The sequence below is a fragment of the Vulpes lagopus genome, chromosome 13 (genome assembly GCF_018345385.1).
Source record: "Vulpes lagopus strain Blue_001 chromosome 13, ASM1834538v1, whole genome shotgun sequence".
NCBI classification, from domain to species: domain Eukaryota; kingdom Metazoa; phylum Chordata; class Mammalia; order Carnivora; family Canidae; genus Vulpes; species Vulpes lagopus.
In genome coordinates, this window is record NC_054836.1 from 35,868,248 (window position 1) to 35,885,359 (window position 17,112).

At 39.4% G+C, this 17,112-nt stretch overlaps 1 protein-coding gene across 1 annotated transcript in view; it reads right to left on the reverse strand.

Moving 5' to 3' along the window:
- RAPGEF5 (Rap guanine nucleotide exchange factor 5) overlaps positions 1-17,112 on the reverse strand; it is a 230,116-nt gene that overhangs the window by 104,567 nt on the left and 108,437 nt on the right. Inside the window, exon 8 of the mRNA XM_041727416.1 lies at positions 9,890-9,963. Within this exon, the coding sequence (XP_041583350.1) occupies positions 9,890-9,963 (74 nt within the window). The remainder of the gene's footprint in view (positions 1-9,889; positions 9,964-17,112) is intronic.

Here is a 17,112-nt window from a genome sequence, read left to right on the forward strand (position 1 = left end):
ACTTTTTATTAATTAATTAATTAATTTATTTATTTATTTTAGAAAGAAAGGGAGAGGGAGAGAGAATCCACAAACAGATGCCCTGTTGAGCACAGAGACTGATGCAGGGCTTGATACCAAGACTCTGAGATTACAACCTGAGCCAAAATCAGTAGTTGGATGCTTAACCAACTGAGCCACCCAGGCACCTTTTTAAAGTGCCTTAGTTTTGCCTTTTAAAGCAACTGAAACTTTGTCTATTTCTTCCCAATATGATAATCTTTCAAACATTTAAACATCAATATTTATTAAATTCTCCTTTTAATATTGCCCATATATGCCCTCCCAGCTCCCTATTTTATTCATTCATTCATTTACTCACTTATTCAACAGATGTTATTTGAGCAACAAACATAAGCTAGGAGCTATAGGTTCTAGGGATAGAGTACTGAACAACAACAAAAACAACTGACATGTCATAAAACTTACATTCACTAGGGAATGTGGATTATATAACATAGGTATATCAGGTGATAATATATGATAGGAAGGAAAATAAAGCAGGGCAAGGGGGAGAAATGTTTGGAGGTGTTATCAACAGGCATGTCAGGGAAGGACTCTTCAGGAAAATGAGATTTGAATGAAGATTTAAAGGAAGTGATGAAGAGTGTGTCAGGCAGAGAAACAGAAGTGCAAGGGCACTGAGGCTTGGGTGTGACTGGCATATCCAAGGAAGAATAAAGAGACCTTCATGGCTGAAGCAGAGTTGGTAAGGAGGAGACTAGTAGACTACCAGAGATGTGATGTGGGACCAGATCACGTCATGTCCTCATGTCCTGCATGAGGCATTTGGATTCTTTTTCTGAACAAGACGGAAATCTTTTAGAAGATTTTAAATGTAGGACTGGTATCATGTGGCTTACATTTTAAGAAGATTGTTCTGTCTTCTGGGTTGAGAAAACATTGGGTGGGGAGAAGCACCTGAAACCAGAAGATACATAAGGAGACTAGTCTTCAGAGAAGAAAAGTCTTGGAACTTGTGATAGTGGGGGAGATGGGGAGAAGTGGTTAGAATTTGAAAACTTTGAAAAAAAAGAATCTGAATATTTTTGAATGGTAGAGCAACTGATTTTTGTCTTCAAAGTATTTAGCATGAACAATTGAAAGGGTAGGGTTGTCACTTACTGAGATTAGGAAGACTAGGGAAGAAGGTCTGGGAAGGAATATGCCTATTAGGTATCTAAATGATGTTCCTGGGTTGGCCATTTGAAGGCTCAGAGGAAAAGTCTAGGTGGTGATAGGAACCTGGGAGACATCAGTGAGGATGGTATTTAAAACCAGAGAAATGAAAGAGGTTACCAATGGAGTGATGTAAACAAAGAGAAGAAATCCAGTAACTGAGTCCCCTGTTTGGATATTGTTAAGACAACAAGTAGTCAGAAAAGGGGGCATAGAAGGAGTGACTCTGGGAGGAGAACCTGGTGAGTACTGAAGAAGGTGTTTCAAGGAGGAGGGAGAGAAAAACTATATTAAATGTTGCTGAATTTTCAAGTAAGATGGGTTTGAAATGATGGATGTTGAATTTGACAGAAGTAATTGGTGACTTTGATGATCTTTTTTTTTAAATAGCAAAAAAGTGGTAAGGGGAAAACCATATTAGCTTGGGGTTCAACAGAGAATGAGCAACGACTCTTCTGAGGAGTTTTGTTACAAGCAATAAGACCCTAGTTAAAGAGTGATGTTGAAAAAAGTTTTGTTTGCTTGTTTACGGTAAGGGATATTCCAGTCGACTTATATTTATTAGAAATCGCCCAGCACAGAGGGAAACCTGATGATGCAGGAAGGAGAGGGGGCATTTTTAGGAGTAATGTCCTTCAAGTGCAAAGAGAGCATAAAGATCTACTCTCAGAAAAAGGACTGAATATTTCACTGTAACAGGAAGGTAGGTGAAATACAGGGGTATATACATAGGTAGGCTGGCACATCTGGTGGTGGGAAAATGTGGAAATTCTTTTGTAAAAAAGATTTATCTGGGCAGCCCTGATGGCCCAGCGGTTTAGTGCCGCCTTCAGCCTGGGGTGTGATTCTGGGCACCCGGGATCAAGTCCCACATCAGGCTCCCTGCATGGAGCCTGCTTCTCTCTCTGCCTGTGTCTCTGCCTCTCTCTCTGTGTGTCTGTCATGAATAAATAAATAAAATATTAAAAAAAAATTATCTGACAGAAAGTGCACACACACATGTGAAAGGTGGGGGAGGGGCAGAGGGAGAGAATCTCAAGCAGACTCCCAGCATAACAGGGAGCCAGACACAGGGCTCTATCCCAGGACCCTGAGGTCATGACCTGAGCTGAAATCAAGAGTTGGATGCTTAACTGACTGAGCCACCCAGGTGCTCCTGGAAATTCTTTTCTGAATGCTTTCTATTTTCCAACAAAATAAATCAAGTTATTAGCTGAGAGTAGGAAATGTGAGAAGATGCTGTGGAGGTATAAAAAAAGAAGGCATATGGTGGTCATTTCAGTTTTAAGGGGTGGCCAATTTTTTTTAAAGGCCAGAGTGTCAATATTCCAGGCTTAGTGGGTAACGCGGTCTCTCGTCCAACTACCTAACTTTGCAGTTTCAGTGCAAAAGGAGAAGATTCAATAGGTAAGTGAAAGAGCACAGCTGTGATCCAGTAACACTTTACTTACAAAAACAGGGAGTAGGCTACGGTTTGCCCCCTCCTGACTCAGGAGGAAAGAGGACAAGGGAAGTAGAATAAGATTGTCAAGCATTACTAAGGGTCCACTTGATTTTATTTTTAGATTCTTTCACCATACTAGCCATCCTCCTTGGAGCATATTTCTGTTTGTCAGGATTTTAATGGAGCCCATAACCTTATATAACACTAATTACATGCACTGATCTTGAAGAGGCACTTTTAATCAATACAAAGAGGGTACAAGAAGATCAGTGGTGTTAAATGTCCTCCTTTAAACTAAGAAGACAAGGAAACTTTGTGGGGGAATTCCTATAAACAAATGATTAACATCCTTTAAAAGCTTTGACACTTAACAAATTTCTGTTATCTAAAAAATTCAATGAAGTCGGCCAGCTAGAATTTCTTCTCTCTCCATCCATGTCATCCTGACAGTGTGTAACATGTTGTCCTGCTAGCAGAGAGAGGAGGCTCATGACCCTGCAACCTTAGGACCTGCCCTGGCGTTGTTTATTCCACAGTGTGATGGATTAGTCCTAAACTCTCTCTGCTCCCCCATGCACCCTGTATAATAGAGGGTGTGTGTGGGATTGGGGCCAAGGACAGAGGACACACAGAAGAAAGTGTCTTGGAAATAAACTGGCACATGAGACTGAGCCTGTTACTTCGCACCAGCAGAGGTTCCAGAGTTAACTGGGCTAAGCTCGCATGTGTTCCCATTTGGAGATGGTCTTTCCTTTGTATATATGGGAGACAGATCCATATACCTTCCTTTATATATATTCTTTTAAATTTTTATTTATTTATTTTTGAGAAACAGAGTGTGTGTGCATGAGTTGGGAGAGGGGCTGAAGGAGAGAAAGAGAGAGACTCTCAAGCAGACTCCACACTTGACACAGGGCTCAATCTCACCACCTGAGATCATGATCCGTGCCGAAACCAAGAATCTGATGCTCAACCCCACTGAGCCACTCAGGCACCCCATCACATTCATTCTTCTAAAACAACTGGTAATATCATCAGCAATAAAAGAATGGGACTGAGTAGTGAAAACTTAAGATGTCTTAACTATTTTTTTGGTTTCTGTGGGAATATGAGTTAAGCAATTCTAAACATTCATTATTATCATATGCTTAGGATTCTAAATATAGACTCTTCTTTAATAAGGAAATACATTTTTATTAGAAACATACTTGAGTGCACAAATTATGTATTTTATTTTATTTATTTATTTTAAAGATTTTATTTATTTATTCATGAGACAGAGAGAGAGAGAGAGAGAGAGAGAGAGAGAGAGAGAGAGAGGCAGAGACACAGGCAGAGGGAGAAGCAGGCTCCATGCAGGGAGCCTGATGTGGGACTTGATCTTGGGTTTCCAGGATCACGCCCTGGGCTGAAAGCAGCGCTAAACCGCTAAGCTACCAGGGTCTGCCCCAAATTATGTATTTTAAACACAAAATGCTATTACTTTTAAAAATGGGTTTCAGAGTAACTTAATTATTCCGTATTTATAATTTAAACATCTTCTAATTACAAAAGGAATAATACTGTCCTGATTTTCTGGTTTCCGCATAATTTCTAGATGCATTTTTGTAAGATAATCAATTCTACAGCACTCCTTACATAACAACTATCAAAAAAGGCTTTCGAGGAGGGTAATGAATGCTTCTTCATTCCCTGGAGAAGTTGAAGCCCAGAAAGATACCTTTACATCCTAGATAGTTTATAAGACAGTCCTCTATGGAAGCATCACACTAAGCCAGATGTTCTCTGGGGTTCCCTTTCACAGCTCTGTAATTTAGTGATTTAATTCAAGAAACCCATGAATTTATTAATATATTTTGAGAGATTTGTTAGGGCAGGAGAAGCAAGTAACAGCCCTTGATCTAGACTTTCGCATTCTTGAACTACTTAGTTTGTCTACATGAAATTAATTATAAACAGTTTACCTAACACTGCTAAGCCAGAAGAAAAAAAATAAAAGATTAATCTGGAACCATCAGAAGAGTTATTTAAGAGCCTTATTTCAAGGTATGCTTTGAAAAAAAAATCTCTGTAAAGTATTATTAATTATACTTATACTTTATTATAAATATAAGTATTATACTCAAATACTGAAAATACTGATTTTCAGTATTTGAGAAGAGAAATGTTATGAATGTAAATTAAAGTCTGTTTCCTTTCTAAGCAGAGTCATAAAAATGTTGGGTCCATCCTTTTAGCGGTAAAATGGTGCTTGACCAGGATTCCCTTAGGAAAGGCAACAAGGATGATATATGATAACTTTCATGACAAAAGGTGAAAGAGCACAGTTTATGTATAAAAACACTGTCTGTGTTATCTTCACTTTAAAAATCACTTTCTCTAAAACACTTACATAAAACATCATGCAAAAGAGAAGGAAAACCAAGATGAAAGAGCCCACTTTTCAAGTAAGCACTTTTTCAGGAACAGAATGCTACTTAATACAAATTCAGGGTATTTGGATAAATCCTTATTCATTACAACCTAATAGAGTCATTTCTTTAACAATGTCACACAGAAATTCATAAAGTAATTTTTTTGCTACTTTAAACAGAAAGCTCAAATGACTAATGGGTTGGGAAGACACATTACATAACTTAACGGTATGCACCTATTTTCTAAAAAACAAATATTAAGAATCTCTTCCAGGAAAATTCAGAAGATAATTCACACTAAATAATAATAATAATAGTGTATGATATTAATAATACATAATATGTAATACATTAAAATATAGGATATATTAATGTAATATATAATGGACTATATCATATGTGAATTATATAATCATAATATTTATAATAGAATATATTAAATATAATAATAAATTATAAATGGATAAATAATAATGGCACTATTTTGTAGGGCAGCAATTATTCATTTCTCAAATTTCTTCAGGGAAAGAAAAAAAAACTATGAAAAAATTTTTCCTAGTTGGGCTAGAAAAATATACATTTTCCTTGGGAGAAAGGGCCACACAGCACCCAAGGTGAAAAGTACACATAATGGGGAGCGTGAGGCATTTTACTAATCCCCAAGGCATCGACTAGTACATGCCTCAGACACCATGCTGGGGCATCACAGAGCCTCAGAGATCCATCCTGTGACTCTTGGCCCCTCAGTGTACATTTGAGGCAGCAAGTTTAAGGAGATTCACTTCTCTGATCCTCCTCCTTTCTGGAATTACATGAGTTAAGGCATCATTTTGCTTGGACAGACCCATCCTACACAAATATTGTATAAAATTACATCCAGCCAAGAGTACAGTAGCAGGGATGGTGGGAGAGGGAAGGAGGCAGAAGCCATAGTTCTATGGAATTTCTAACTGTTGTTTCCCTCAAAATTTTCTTAATCTATTATACTTACATAATTCTCTCTTCTGAAAAAACTAAAAAATACATTGCCATATACTTAAATAGCAAATGAAGTAAAAGATTCACTTATTCATATACTTGATTCCTTGAACTTTCAAACTACAGTAGGGAGGACATCAATATATTGTCTTGTTTGGACCTGAAATTATAGCTCAGGTCTGTAAACATTACTGACCACACTGCTAAGTTGGGCAGCAAAGTTGACAAATAATAAAAAAGGAAAAAAGGCAAATTCTAATCAATTCCAACGTAAAGGATTTAAAATGATCATGTTTTCTATGATCACTATCATAGCCTTAACAGTTCTCTTCTGTGTATTAAAAAATAAATCATATTTTGGCTACTAATAAATCATCAAATATTTGGCAATTACTTGATACAATTAACAGTCACCATCACTTAATATTAAAATGATTGACATGAATGGAGAATAGAAGAAGTGAAAATAATTATGGAATCCACCGGTCAATAGAGACCTGAAGCAAAGCAAGAATTTCCAAAGTTTAGTATATTATAAATGACTCACTGAATATCACAGTAAGAGCCCTAAACTAGAACCTGGCAAAAATTCTATACTTTTTTTTTTAATTTAAAATATTTACTTATTTTAGAGAGATAGAGCATGAGCATGGGGTGGAGGGGCAGAGGGACAGAGAATCTCAAGTGAACTCCCTGCTGAGCATGGAGCCCAATGTGGGGCTCGATACCATGATCCTGAGATCATGATCTGAGCTGAAAACAAGAGCTGGACACTTAACCAACTAAGCCATCCAGGTATCCCCAAAATTCTATACCTTTTTATTTAAAAGATTAATTTATTTGAAAGAGAGAGAGCTGAGAGGCATAGAGGGAGAGGGAGAAAGAATCCTAAGCAGACTCTGTGCTGAGTGCAGAGCCTGATACAGGGCTTGATCCCATGATCCTAAGATAATCATCTGAGCTGAAATCAAGAACTGGACCCTCAACTGACTGAGCCACCCAGGTGCCCCCCAAATTCCATATTTTGATAAAAATTCTTTAATCCTTCAGTCCTATATAGAATGATGAAGAGAGTCTAGAATGTTTATGTATGTAAAAATACCATAATGGTAGACAGAGAGTAATATTACAACTGAGCCATGTTAGATGCCTTAAATATTCAAACCAAAAAAGGAATGCGATAGAAGATCATGATCATGATAATAGTTCATAGAGGCTGACTTCTTTGAGTACTTACTATGTGCTGGGTGCTGTTTTCTTTCATATATATTCAGCTAATCTTCAAAACAACCCAACAATTATCCCCATTTTACAGATGTTAGAAAATCAGTTTAGTACAGGCATTAAAAGCCAGGATGTCAGGGCAGCTTGGGTGGCTCGGAGGTTTAGCGCTGCCTTTAACCCAGGGCCTGATCCTGGAGATCTGGGATCTAGTTCCATGTTGGGCTCCCTGCGTGGGGCCTGCTTCTCCCTCTGCCTGTGTCTCTGCCTCTCTCTCTCTCTCTCTCTTTCTGTCTTTCATGAATAAATAAAATATTAAAAAAAAAAAGCCAGGATGTCAGAGCCAGACTTACCAGTTCGTCTGTAAAATGGTGGTAAATACAGGTTTTTTTTGTTTTTGTTTTTTTAAATACAGGGAGAAGAATTAGAATTGAGAAAAGAGCTTGTAGAATTGTTGTAGAATTAAGAAAAGAGCTTAGGCGAGTGCCTATTGCATCCAAAGTGCTGCCCAAGTGAACTCTCAGTACTATTAAGGAAAAGGGCTAGGAGGCCAGGGAAGAATAAGTTGCCCCAGAGCCAGGAGGAGAGCCCCAACTGCCTGGCCCTCGATACCACATGTGAACTAACATTTATTGAATCATAATGAAAATGCAGGCATTTTCTGCATTGCTTCATTCCAACTTCAAGACAACTTTATAAGATCTCTATTCTACAGAGATGAAAACCAAACATGCTGGTCACTTGCACAGACTTTACATGCAAGGAAACTATGGTGACAGAGACAGTGATGCTACCCTGCAGGAACTCACAGGTTTAGACGCTTAAGGAGCTTGTGTAAAGGCATAAAGGACTGTTCGCTTCACTCCACCCACATGGCACTGCATTGAAACAGGGAGTTTCTCAGGCAGAAAAGATATTTTTAGTGAGAAAAGGAAGAAAGAAGCTAACATATGAGGAGAGAATTAGTTGTGGGGCAGGTGAGAAATGTGTGTATGAGACCCAGTCTCTCCACCTTAACCCTTTACATACCCAGTTTTCAATAGCCTGAGGGCATTTCCCCATCGTGATAGATTTCATCATGGATGAGGGAGGCATGAGAAACCAATTTCTACTTGCTTAAAATATGCTCTGAAGATTGCAATAATGTAAAATACCAGTGATCATGGGGGGTTGTGCTCAATCAATTATATGTATATACACCAAACGTCAACTTAATAAATTTTAGTGTCAATGTATACACCCACGTGTACACACATATGTTTCTAATTCTGATAATAAAATTCTCAAAGTTTTCTTTGAGCTCACCCTACAGGACTTGATCTACTGAGAATGCTACCCAGAACATTTGGAAAGATGGACCTGCAGAATCGAATGGATAAAACTGGTGCTTGTACTGTGGCAGCAGGTCAGGCTTTCTTAGATGTGTCAGATGAGGTGACAGATGAGGTAACAGCTACTTTCCTTCCTCCACGGCCTTGGCCTATAACCCACAATTATGTCTCCAGCAAACTTAACTCTTGCCTTTCAAACCTAAAAAGAATCTGTTCCTGATCTAATTATCAATTCACTAGTTTCATTTGGTTTCATGATTTTGACCCTCTGTAGCTCCTATAGATGTATACTTATGGCACAGTTGGGAAAAAAAAAAAAACACAAAATCTTGAAAAGCCAGGTCTGTATATCCTAAGATACAGAAATAGAATTGCATTAAAACAGACGTTGGCCCACAGGATAAATTCAAAACCAAAAAAAAAAACAAAAACAAAAACAATTTATCTTTAGAAGTATCTGTCTAATAATTCAATGATTTAAGAAATCTTAGAGAAAGTGTAGAACATACCATGTTAGGGATTCTTGCCCACGTTTGCTTGAAAACTTGATATGCAATTTCAGTACAAATGATAATTGCAGCATTTTCAGTATTAGCACAGTAAAACAACTCCCAATAATTCCTTCTATCAATTTATTGAAATAATACAGCCTGTGCCATCTTGACTGAAAGAGCTAATGTAATTACGACCAGAATCAACAGAACTTGATTAGAACTTGAAAGGAAGTGCAATGGGTCAGACAAGCCAAGAATCTTTACATGCTCTGATTTATATCGAGTTAGCATTTGATAGCACTAGGATATCTGAAGTTGTTAGGCCACAATATTTGGAGGTAAGATGCTGCTAAAAGCATATCCATGCTGTTAATTAGATACTAGGTGTTGGCACAGAATCTTGGGCGGGTGAAGCATCACACTCATCCGTCTGGCCGAACCCCAGCTGCCACGCTGTCAGCCAGCTGATTCTTCTGCTGTCTCCAGGGGGGTGGTCTCCTCTAAGGTGGTCTCTCTTGCTTCTGCACTTACTTTCCTTACTCTCTCTGGGAAGTGGAGAATGCCTGCCTATCTGTCCCTTTCTCATGAATCAAACTATAATTAAAATTTAGGGCCCTTCTTGTCAAATGCCTCTTTATCAAAAATAAGTACTTTATTCCCAGTAATTCCACTCTTTACAGAACACAGAAAGCCAAACCTGTATCATCTGCAAACACCTGCATTATGTCACCACTCTCAATACAGAAGACAAGTAAGTGTAGTGAGAGACGGGCACAGAACTGATCATACCTGAGAATCTGGAACTCCTCCAGCTTCTGACACAATTACGCGTTTGTCACTGTTTTCTTCATCTTGTTCAATTGCTTTAAACAAAGAAAAGAAAAAGAATGTTAAAAAATGGAGCATCATAAGAAAACAGTTTTAGATCATTTTCTTTCAGGTAGTAATTTGGCAGGAAAAAGCAATGTTAGGGAGATTCACAAAATATAAATATCAGCACAATTTTTTATTATTTGGATGAAAGTTTAACTACACTGGGCACTTTTCATTTACATTAACTTGTTTATTAAATCAATGGCAGTGGAAAAGTTTGCTTTCATTTCTTCTCTCCACCTAAATCCATCCTGATATCAGCATGTCAGTACGCTTTAGCCAGAGGCAGCTGGGGTGTAGCTGAAAGCTTCTATCAAGTTTATCTGAGAACATTTTTTTTTTTTAAACAACGTGGGGGTTTTTTGGCTGGTAGTTTATGGTGGCCTGAAACAGAAAGCATAATATTGTCTATTTAGACTGCTCAGTGGTGTATTGTTACCATAAAATTCTGGACTGTGGATTCATGCATCTATCTCTTATCCCATATTTTCCCCAGCATCTCCCTATCCAAGTCCTTGTCACCCTTTCTGTGCTGGTGCAATCATCTCTAACACAGAGCTCTTAATTCCACCCTCTCCCTAATACAATCCAGCTGGGGCACAACTGCTGAAATAATCAGTCTCAAAAAAAAAAACAAATGCCACACATTGGCCCATGTAAAGCTTATCTTATCAAGTATGAATTCTCTGTTCATCATTGAAGGTCTTCCTTGAATTCTCTAGCTTCCTCCTAATCTCCAACTCCATGCTGACATTCAATACAACCCTGACCCAAGCAGAGTGATTTGATTATTTTCCTCTTTGTACAGTTTGCTCTTTCACTTTAAAAATATTTATTGAGTGCTGGCTATGGGCCTGGCACTGAGGCTACTCCTAGAACAAGGCAGGCGAGCCCTGATTTCATGAAGTATACACCCTTGCTGGGAAGAGAGCCGATGAACAGCAACTCCTACTACTACAACTAACAATAACAATCATAATAATTATAATAATTAAAAAATAAGATGGCATTAAAGGTCATAATAAATGGGGAGATGACAGAAAATGAACTGGGGGGTGTCCCTGGAGAAATCATAGTTGGGCTGGGCCCACAAGGTGGAGATGGAGCCACCCATGACAGGTGAGAGGGACAGGAGACAAACCTAGAGAGAACACAGACTACTCAGGGAATTCAGATTTTAGTCTAAGAACGTGGGAAACCACTAAGGAATTTTAAATTGGGAATCACATGATTTGATGTATATTTTCAAGAGTTCTTTTTGGGGATCCCTGGGTGGCGCAGCGGTTTGGCGCCTGCCTTTGGCCCGGGGCGCGATCCTGGAGACCCGGGATCGAATCCCACATCAGGCTCCCAGTGCATGGAGCCTGCTTCTCCCTCTGCCTGTGTCTCTGCGCCTCTCTCTCTCTCTCTCTCTGTGACTATCATAAATAAATAAAAAAATTAAAAAAAAAAATCAAATCCTTTAAAAAAAAAAAAAGAGTTCTTTTTGGCTTCTTTGGGGAGAATAGACTCAAGAGAAGTAAGAAAGGAAACAAGGAGACCAGTTAGGTGACTGTTACTGGCATCTCGAGTAGAAATGACAATGACTTAGACTACAGAGGGGACGATGAGCTGAAGAAACGTGGAGGGCTTGAGCTGAATTTTTAGCTAAAATGGTGGGACACCTGGGTGGCTTAGTGGTTGAGCATCTGCGTTTGGCTCAGGGCGTGATCCCACGGTCCCGGGATCAAGTCCCGCGTCAGGCTCCCTGCATGGAGCCTGCTTCTGCCTCTCTCTTTCTCTCGAATGAATGAATGAATGAATGAATGAATGAATGAATAAATAAATAAATAAATAAATAAATAAATAGGACACCACTTGCCAGTGCACTGAATATGGTTGGGTAGTTGGAGAAGATGAGAACAAGAAGCAATCAAGGATGGCTCCTACGTAGAATAAGCTATTCTTTGTATCTGCCATGCCATTTTTTCCTTTGCCCTCTCTATCCAAAGCAAGGCAAAAACATTTCATTACCTATCTTGCTGACCATGAGCTCATGCCCTGGGTTCAAGTTCACATTGTTTTGTGGACTTTCAAATACTGTGCTCTCTGCTATGTACTTTTTCAAAGTATCATTTCATGTACCTTTGGCTTTTGTATGCCTCTCATGTCTACTGTACAGGGCTTATCAGGCAGAGAGTGCATATAAAATGCTGTGGACACAGTGCACACAGCATAAGCTCTGTAGAAACCACCTAGAGGAACAGTTAGTTGCTCCCTGAGTGCCCCAAATGGCACAACTTGCCTACATCTATTTACAGAAACTACTTCTTTCATAACTCTTTATGAAAAAAGAGGGGAGGGAAATTCTTCTGTTAAACTCCACCAATAACTTGGATAACTCCTATCATTGAGCATCTAAAGGCAAGACAGGAATAGCGGAAGTGGATAGAAGCTTTTCTTCTATTTTCAGCAAAAAGTTCCATTTATGTTTGTTTAAAGGGGGTCCCCTGTTGCTACGGTTGCCCAATTATGAGGAAACTTAAGAAGAGAAAAAAAACCACTCATATGTTCTCTGAAAAACTAGCGTCAAGAATGCTAAGAGAAAAATACAGCGTAACATTGTAAATTCCACTTAGAGATGTACTGGCTGGGGGTGCCTGTGTGGCTCAGTCAGGTAAGCATCCGACTCTTAAGCTCAGAGTTGTGAGCGTAAGCCCTGAATTGTGCTCCATGCTAGGCATGGAAACTTTTTTGAAAAAATGCATTGCTATAGAAGTAAGGAACTCTACTTCACTAACTGAAATAAATCTTTCCTTAACCTATAATAGGGAGCAATTCTGGAGGGCCACTCATGTGGGACAAGTGCACCCACACGTGTGTGAACCCTGTCTTAGCACTTGATGCTTTAATTTGAATTTTGCTCTTTACAGTTTTAGTTTAGATGAAAATGAAGAAAATTAAATTTTGGAATATTCTCCCAACTAAATTCATGTTTTTGTTTTTATTTTTGAAGAGAAGACATTTCACAGCATTCAAGTTAATTCATTTCCTTTAATAATCTGCCATATTGTTGCTGTCATCATTAATGTTATTGTCATTACTATTTCTCTTTTGAGAAGACCATGCTTTTAAAAAATCTGGGTTGGATTTCCATGATGTCTAACTCTATGATTAAAATATCTCTTTCCTTACCAAAGGGCAACCCTTTCATCACAAAAAAAAACCCCAGAAAAACTCAGATTTAGTTGTAGAAAGTGATCTCCAGCAGAAAGAATTCATTGTCCATAACCTTACCGGGTTGTATGTTACTTGGGGCCTCTTTTTGGGGGGAGGGGGCTATCTCTCATAGATGTTTGCTTAAAACAGAGAACATGCTCTACTGCAGCACAGAAGGAAAATAAGGTCTAGTCCCTAGAGAACAGGCAGGTGTTCCTCCAGGAAAGGAACCCCAATGGCCCCTAGGTGACAGTCATTCTGCCAAAGTCAGGGGACAGAGTCAGTGACCCTCCTTCCCTGACCAGTCAGTAGTAATAAGGTCTAATCAGGTGAGTGGGGGGAGGTATTAACTAGCTTCCATTTAGAATCTGTAGCTCAGGAATGTCTGTTTGAGTAAGCCGGAGCGGAGCTGGACTGAGATTGTTCCAGAGTCTGGAGACAAAGTGACTTACAATAGGCAAGTGCAAAAAAGATACAGGCTTCCTACTGGGGGACCACAGAAGGCAGCACCACCAGCCAGGGGTGGTCCTGTGCTTCTCTCTCAGAAGAGAATATACACTGAGAGGGTTCTGCAGTTTTCCTATAATGGGAATGATCCTGAACAAGTGGAAAGTTCAATCAGAGTTTTGATCAGAAAACAGTGATAGAACACTGTGGGCAAGGCAATGGGTCAAGTGCTGAAAAAGAAAATCAAGCTATCTAAGATGTGATTCTGACCAGAAGGGACAATCTAGCAGTGGCCATCAGTCTCCTGCATGCCACAGAGTGCTGTGTCCTCGGGGCCATATGGAGGGAAGGATGGCTTCTGGCTGGCACGATCAGGGAAGGCATTCCCCGGTCCTCTCCCCCTGGGCCTCAGCCTGTCCTCTGTGCCTCTATGTTACTGCTCGGCCTGGCCCATTCCTGGCACTTGCTTATCTTCTTTACCTTTCTTGGTGATGGGAGAAATGCATATTTGAGAGTAAGATCCTGCCTCCCAGGTGCCTAGTATGTGTGGAATTGATGTGTTGTGGAAATGTCCCTTTGCCTTGGTTCAGAAAAGTGGAAAAAAATTGGGGAAAGGAGAGCTAAGATGGGGTGATAGGGGTAAGGTGTTTTAGTCAGAAGGTGGGAGCAAAGTCATACCAATAAGCAGTTTTAGTACAGCTTAAACCAGACGATAGAGCACCAACACTGCCAAGCACCTCAAGAAGGTAGCTGGAAGCCCTCTGCCACATAGGTTAGTCTGTAGAATTGAGAAGATTAAATCCTTCCCCAATTATCTAGTTAAACTCAACCAGAGCATCTGAAAGAATAATGAACAACTAGAGGGTCTTACATTTCTGGAAAGTAGAAAGATCAAGTAAACTCTGCATCTCTCTTGTCCCTCAAAATGTCAGAAGTGCAGAGAAAGCTTTTGGATATCTTCTTTAAGTGTGCTTTTGGCATTTTGGTCTATAAGCAATTAAGATGGAGAGAGACGCTATTCCAAAGAGGAAAGTTTATAGGAACCAGAATAGTTGAGCCCGGCCATTCGTGATGCCTTTATATTTGCTCAAAACCATGGTTACAAAGACTCTCCCATGTCAATCAGCCAGGCAAATCAACACCCATTGTGCAGGAGGGTGTGATGACAGTCCACCAAGTCCTGAGTGAAAAGGCCCAGAGGCCCAAGGCTCTGATAAGGGATACTCTGAGGCCAGAAGACAACCCCGTCGGTTAAGTCCTAGAAATTGTGAAGGAGTGAGGATGCAAAGGCAGGACTGTTTGAGCAGAAACCATCCTGTCCATGTTTTTGTTTTTAAAACAACATTCTGGCATGTAGGCACTTATTATTTCACATTATACTACAACATAAGATATGCAAGAATGAATAACGATTTCAGAATTGAGAGCTAACACTATTTTTTAAGATTTAGGCATAATTCTTAGTTCACATAAATAGAAACAAAGGATGGGATCCCTGGGTGGCGCAGCTGTTTAGCGCCTGCCTTTGGCCCAGGGTGCGATCCTGGAGACCCGGGATCGAATCCCATGTCGGGCTCCCGGTGCATGGAGCCTGCTTCTCCCTCTGCCTGTGTCTCTGCCTCTCTCTCTCTCTCTCTCTTTCTCTGTGACTATCATAAATAAATAAAAATTAAAAAAAAATAAAAACAAAGGAGGTCGGGATTCGCATAAAAGCATACTTGGGATAAACATTCAGTTCTGTATTTCTAGCTTACCTCCAACCAACAGCACTACATTTCTCATGACATCTTTGAAGACCTCGACATTAGTTGCCCAGCAGTAAAGTTTGATTCACAGAGCAAGAACTACAAACAAAAGTTCAGGGATGTGGCAAAGGTAACTTAGCAATCCATCTCAGTCTGCACAATGGAGACTCTCAACTGCAGCACCCTGACGGCAAGAAAAAGAGTGTGGTCTCCTCCAATACATAAATAACATTATTTTCTTGGAAACACTGAAAAAGTATGATTCCAAGAATACATTTTAGCCAGTAGTTCACATATACTTCTTGGGAACAAAAATGTCCTTATGTGGGACTTCTGAGGATTTACGATCACCCTGGGAAGCCTCATGTATGAAATACACAGTCACCTAAAAAGGAGTGTTCTGGTGACCCCTTGATTATGAAGATTAATGTCAAGGAATACATAAAAAGACAATTTCCCTCTTCATGCCTCCTAGTGGTGTAGCTCATGTGATAGAAGGAGGAGGAAGCAGTTATTTAGATTATTTTAGCTGAATTTTCTTTTATCTGATCAGAGTAAGAGTAGGTTGGGGGGAAAATTTCCTACACAAATATTGATTCTGGGACATTTCCCTCCAGTGGATCACGTACACAGGAATGACAGCTTTTGGGACCAAGGGAGGCTCAGAGCCTCCCTCTCTGCCAACACAAACCATCTCCTTATCTCCCAACACAGAGTTTAAAACCAAGAAAAGGCTTTTGAAAATAACTTACACAACAAAAGTCACAAGCACAAGATCTAAAGCATATATTTTGAGCAACAAACATGAGAGTCCACATGAGAACTAAGTGTATCTGTGGACTAATTAGCATGAATTCACCTAAGAGTACTTAGTTTAAATGAATCTATTTGTAAGTTAGCCAAGAGCCATTCAAGATGAACTACCATAGACAGCCTCCGAGATTTTAGGGCTTGCCTTAACATCACTTTCCTGTTATCTTCAGAATAGATTTTCTCTCATGACTGACTAGGATGATTGCTAAGAAAATTGTCTTAATAACTCTACTAATATTATTACTTAAACATAAAGAAGCCTGACATCCTTTCAAAACAATGCTTATTTAATTTCTGGTCAATTTTGCAAAAGTAAGAAAGAGCCGCACTCACAGAATATTAAACAGAATGATCATAACACACTAGGTAACGATACTTTAAAGTGTTCTTTACAAACCAAACTCTTTTTTTAATTTACAAACCAACTAAAAATTTTACTACAGATAAAAATTAAGCATTTCAAGTCTCCATGTGAGAAACCAGCAAATACAGTCAAGAAAAAGAGTTCACTGAATACTTGGCAAAAAATTAAAATGAATATAACCTAGCCTCTAGCATTTTTATAGGGAGAAAATTTCCATCAAGTATCTCTTCTGATGTTCACGCAACCTGAAGATATGGACAAGTAAAGTTATCCCCACTTTATAGGTTAAAGAATAGAGGTTAAGTGACCTGCACTAGCCGTCCCTGTACCTGTAGTGGTTCAAGTCTGTCAAGGATGGAACGGTACAGTATGGGTCAAAATACACACCAACAAGTCCATTCATGTGGGTCTTGACCAGTATTTCTTTTCTTTTCAAGATTTTATTTATTTATTTGACAGAGAGAGAGAGAAAGTATGAGTAGTAGAGAGGGGCAGGCAGAGGGAGAGGGAGAAGCGCTTCCCGCAAGCAGGGAGCCCGACCTGGGACTCAATCCCAGGACCCTGGGATCATG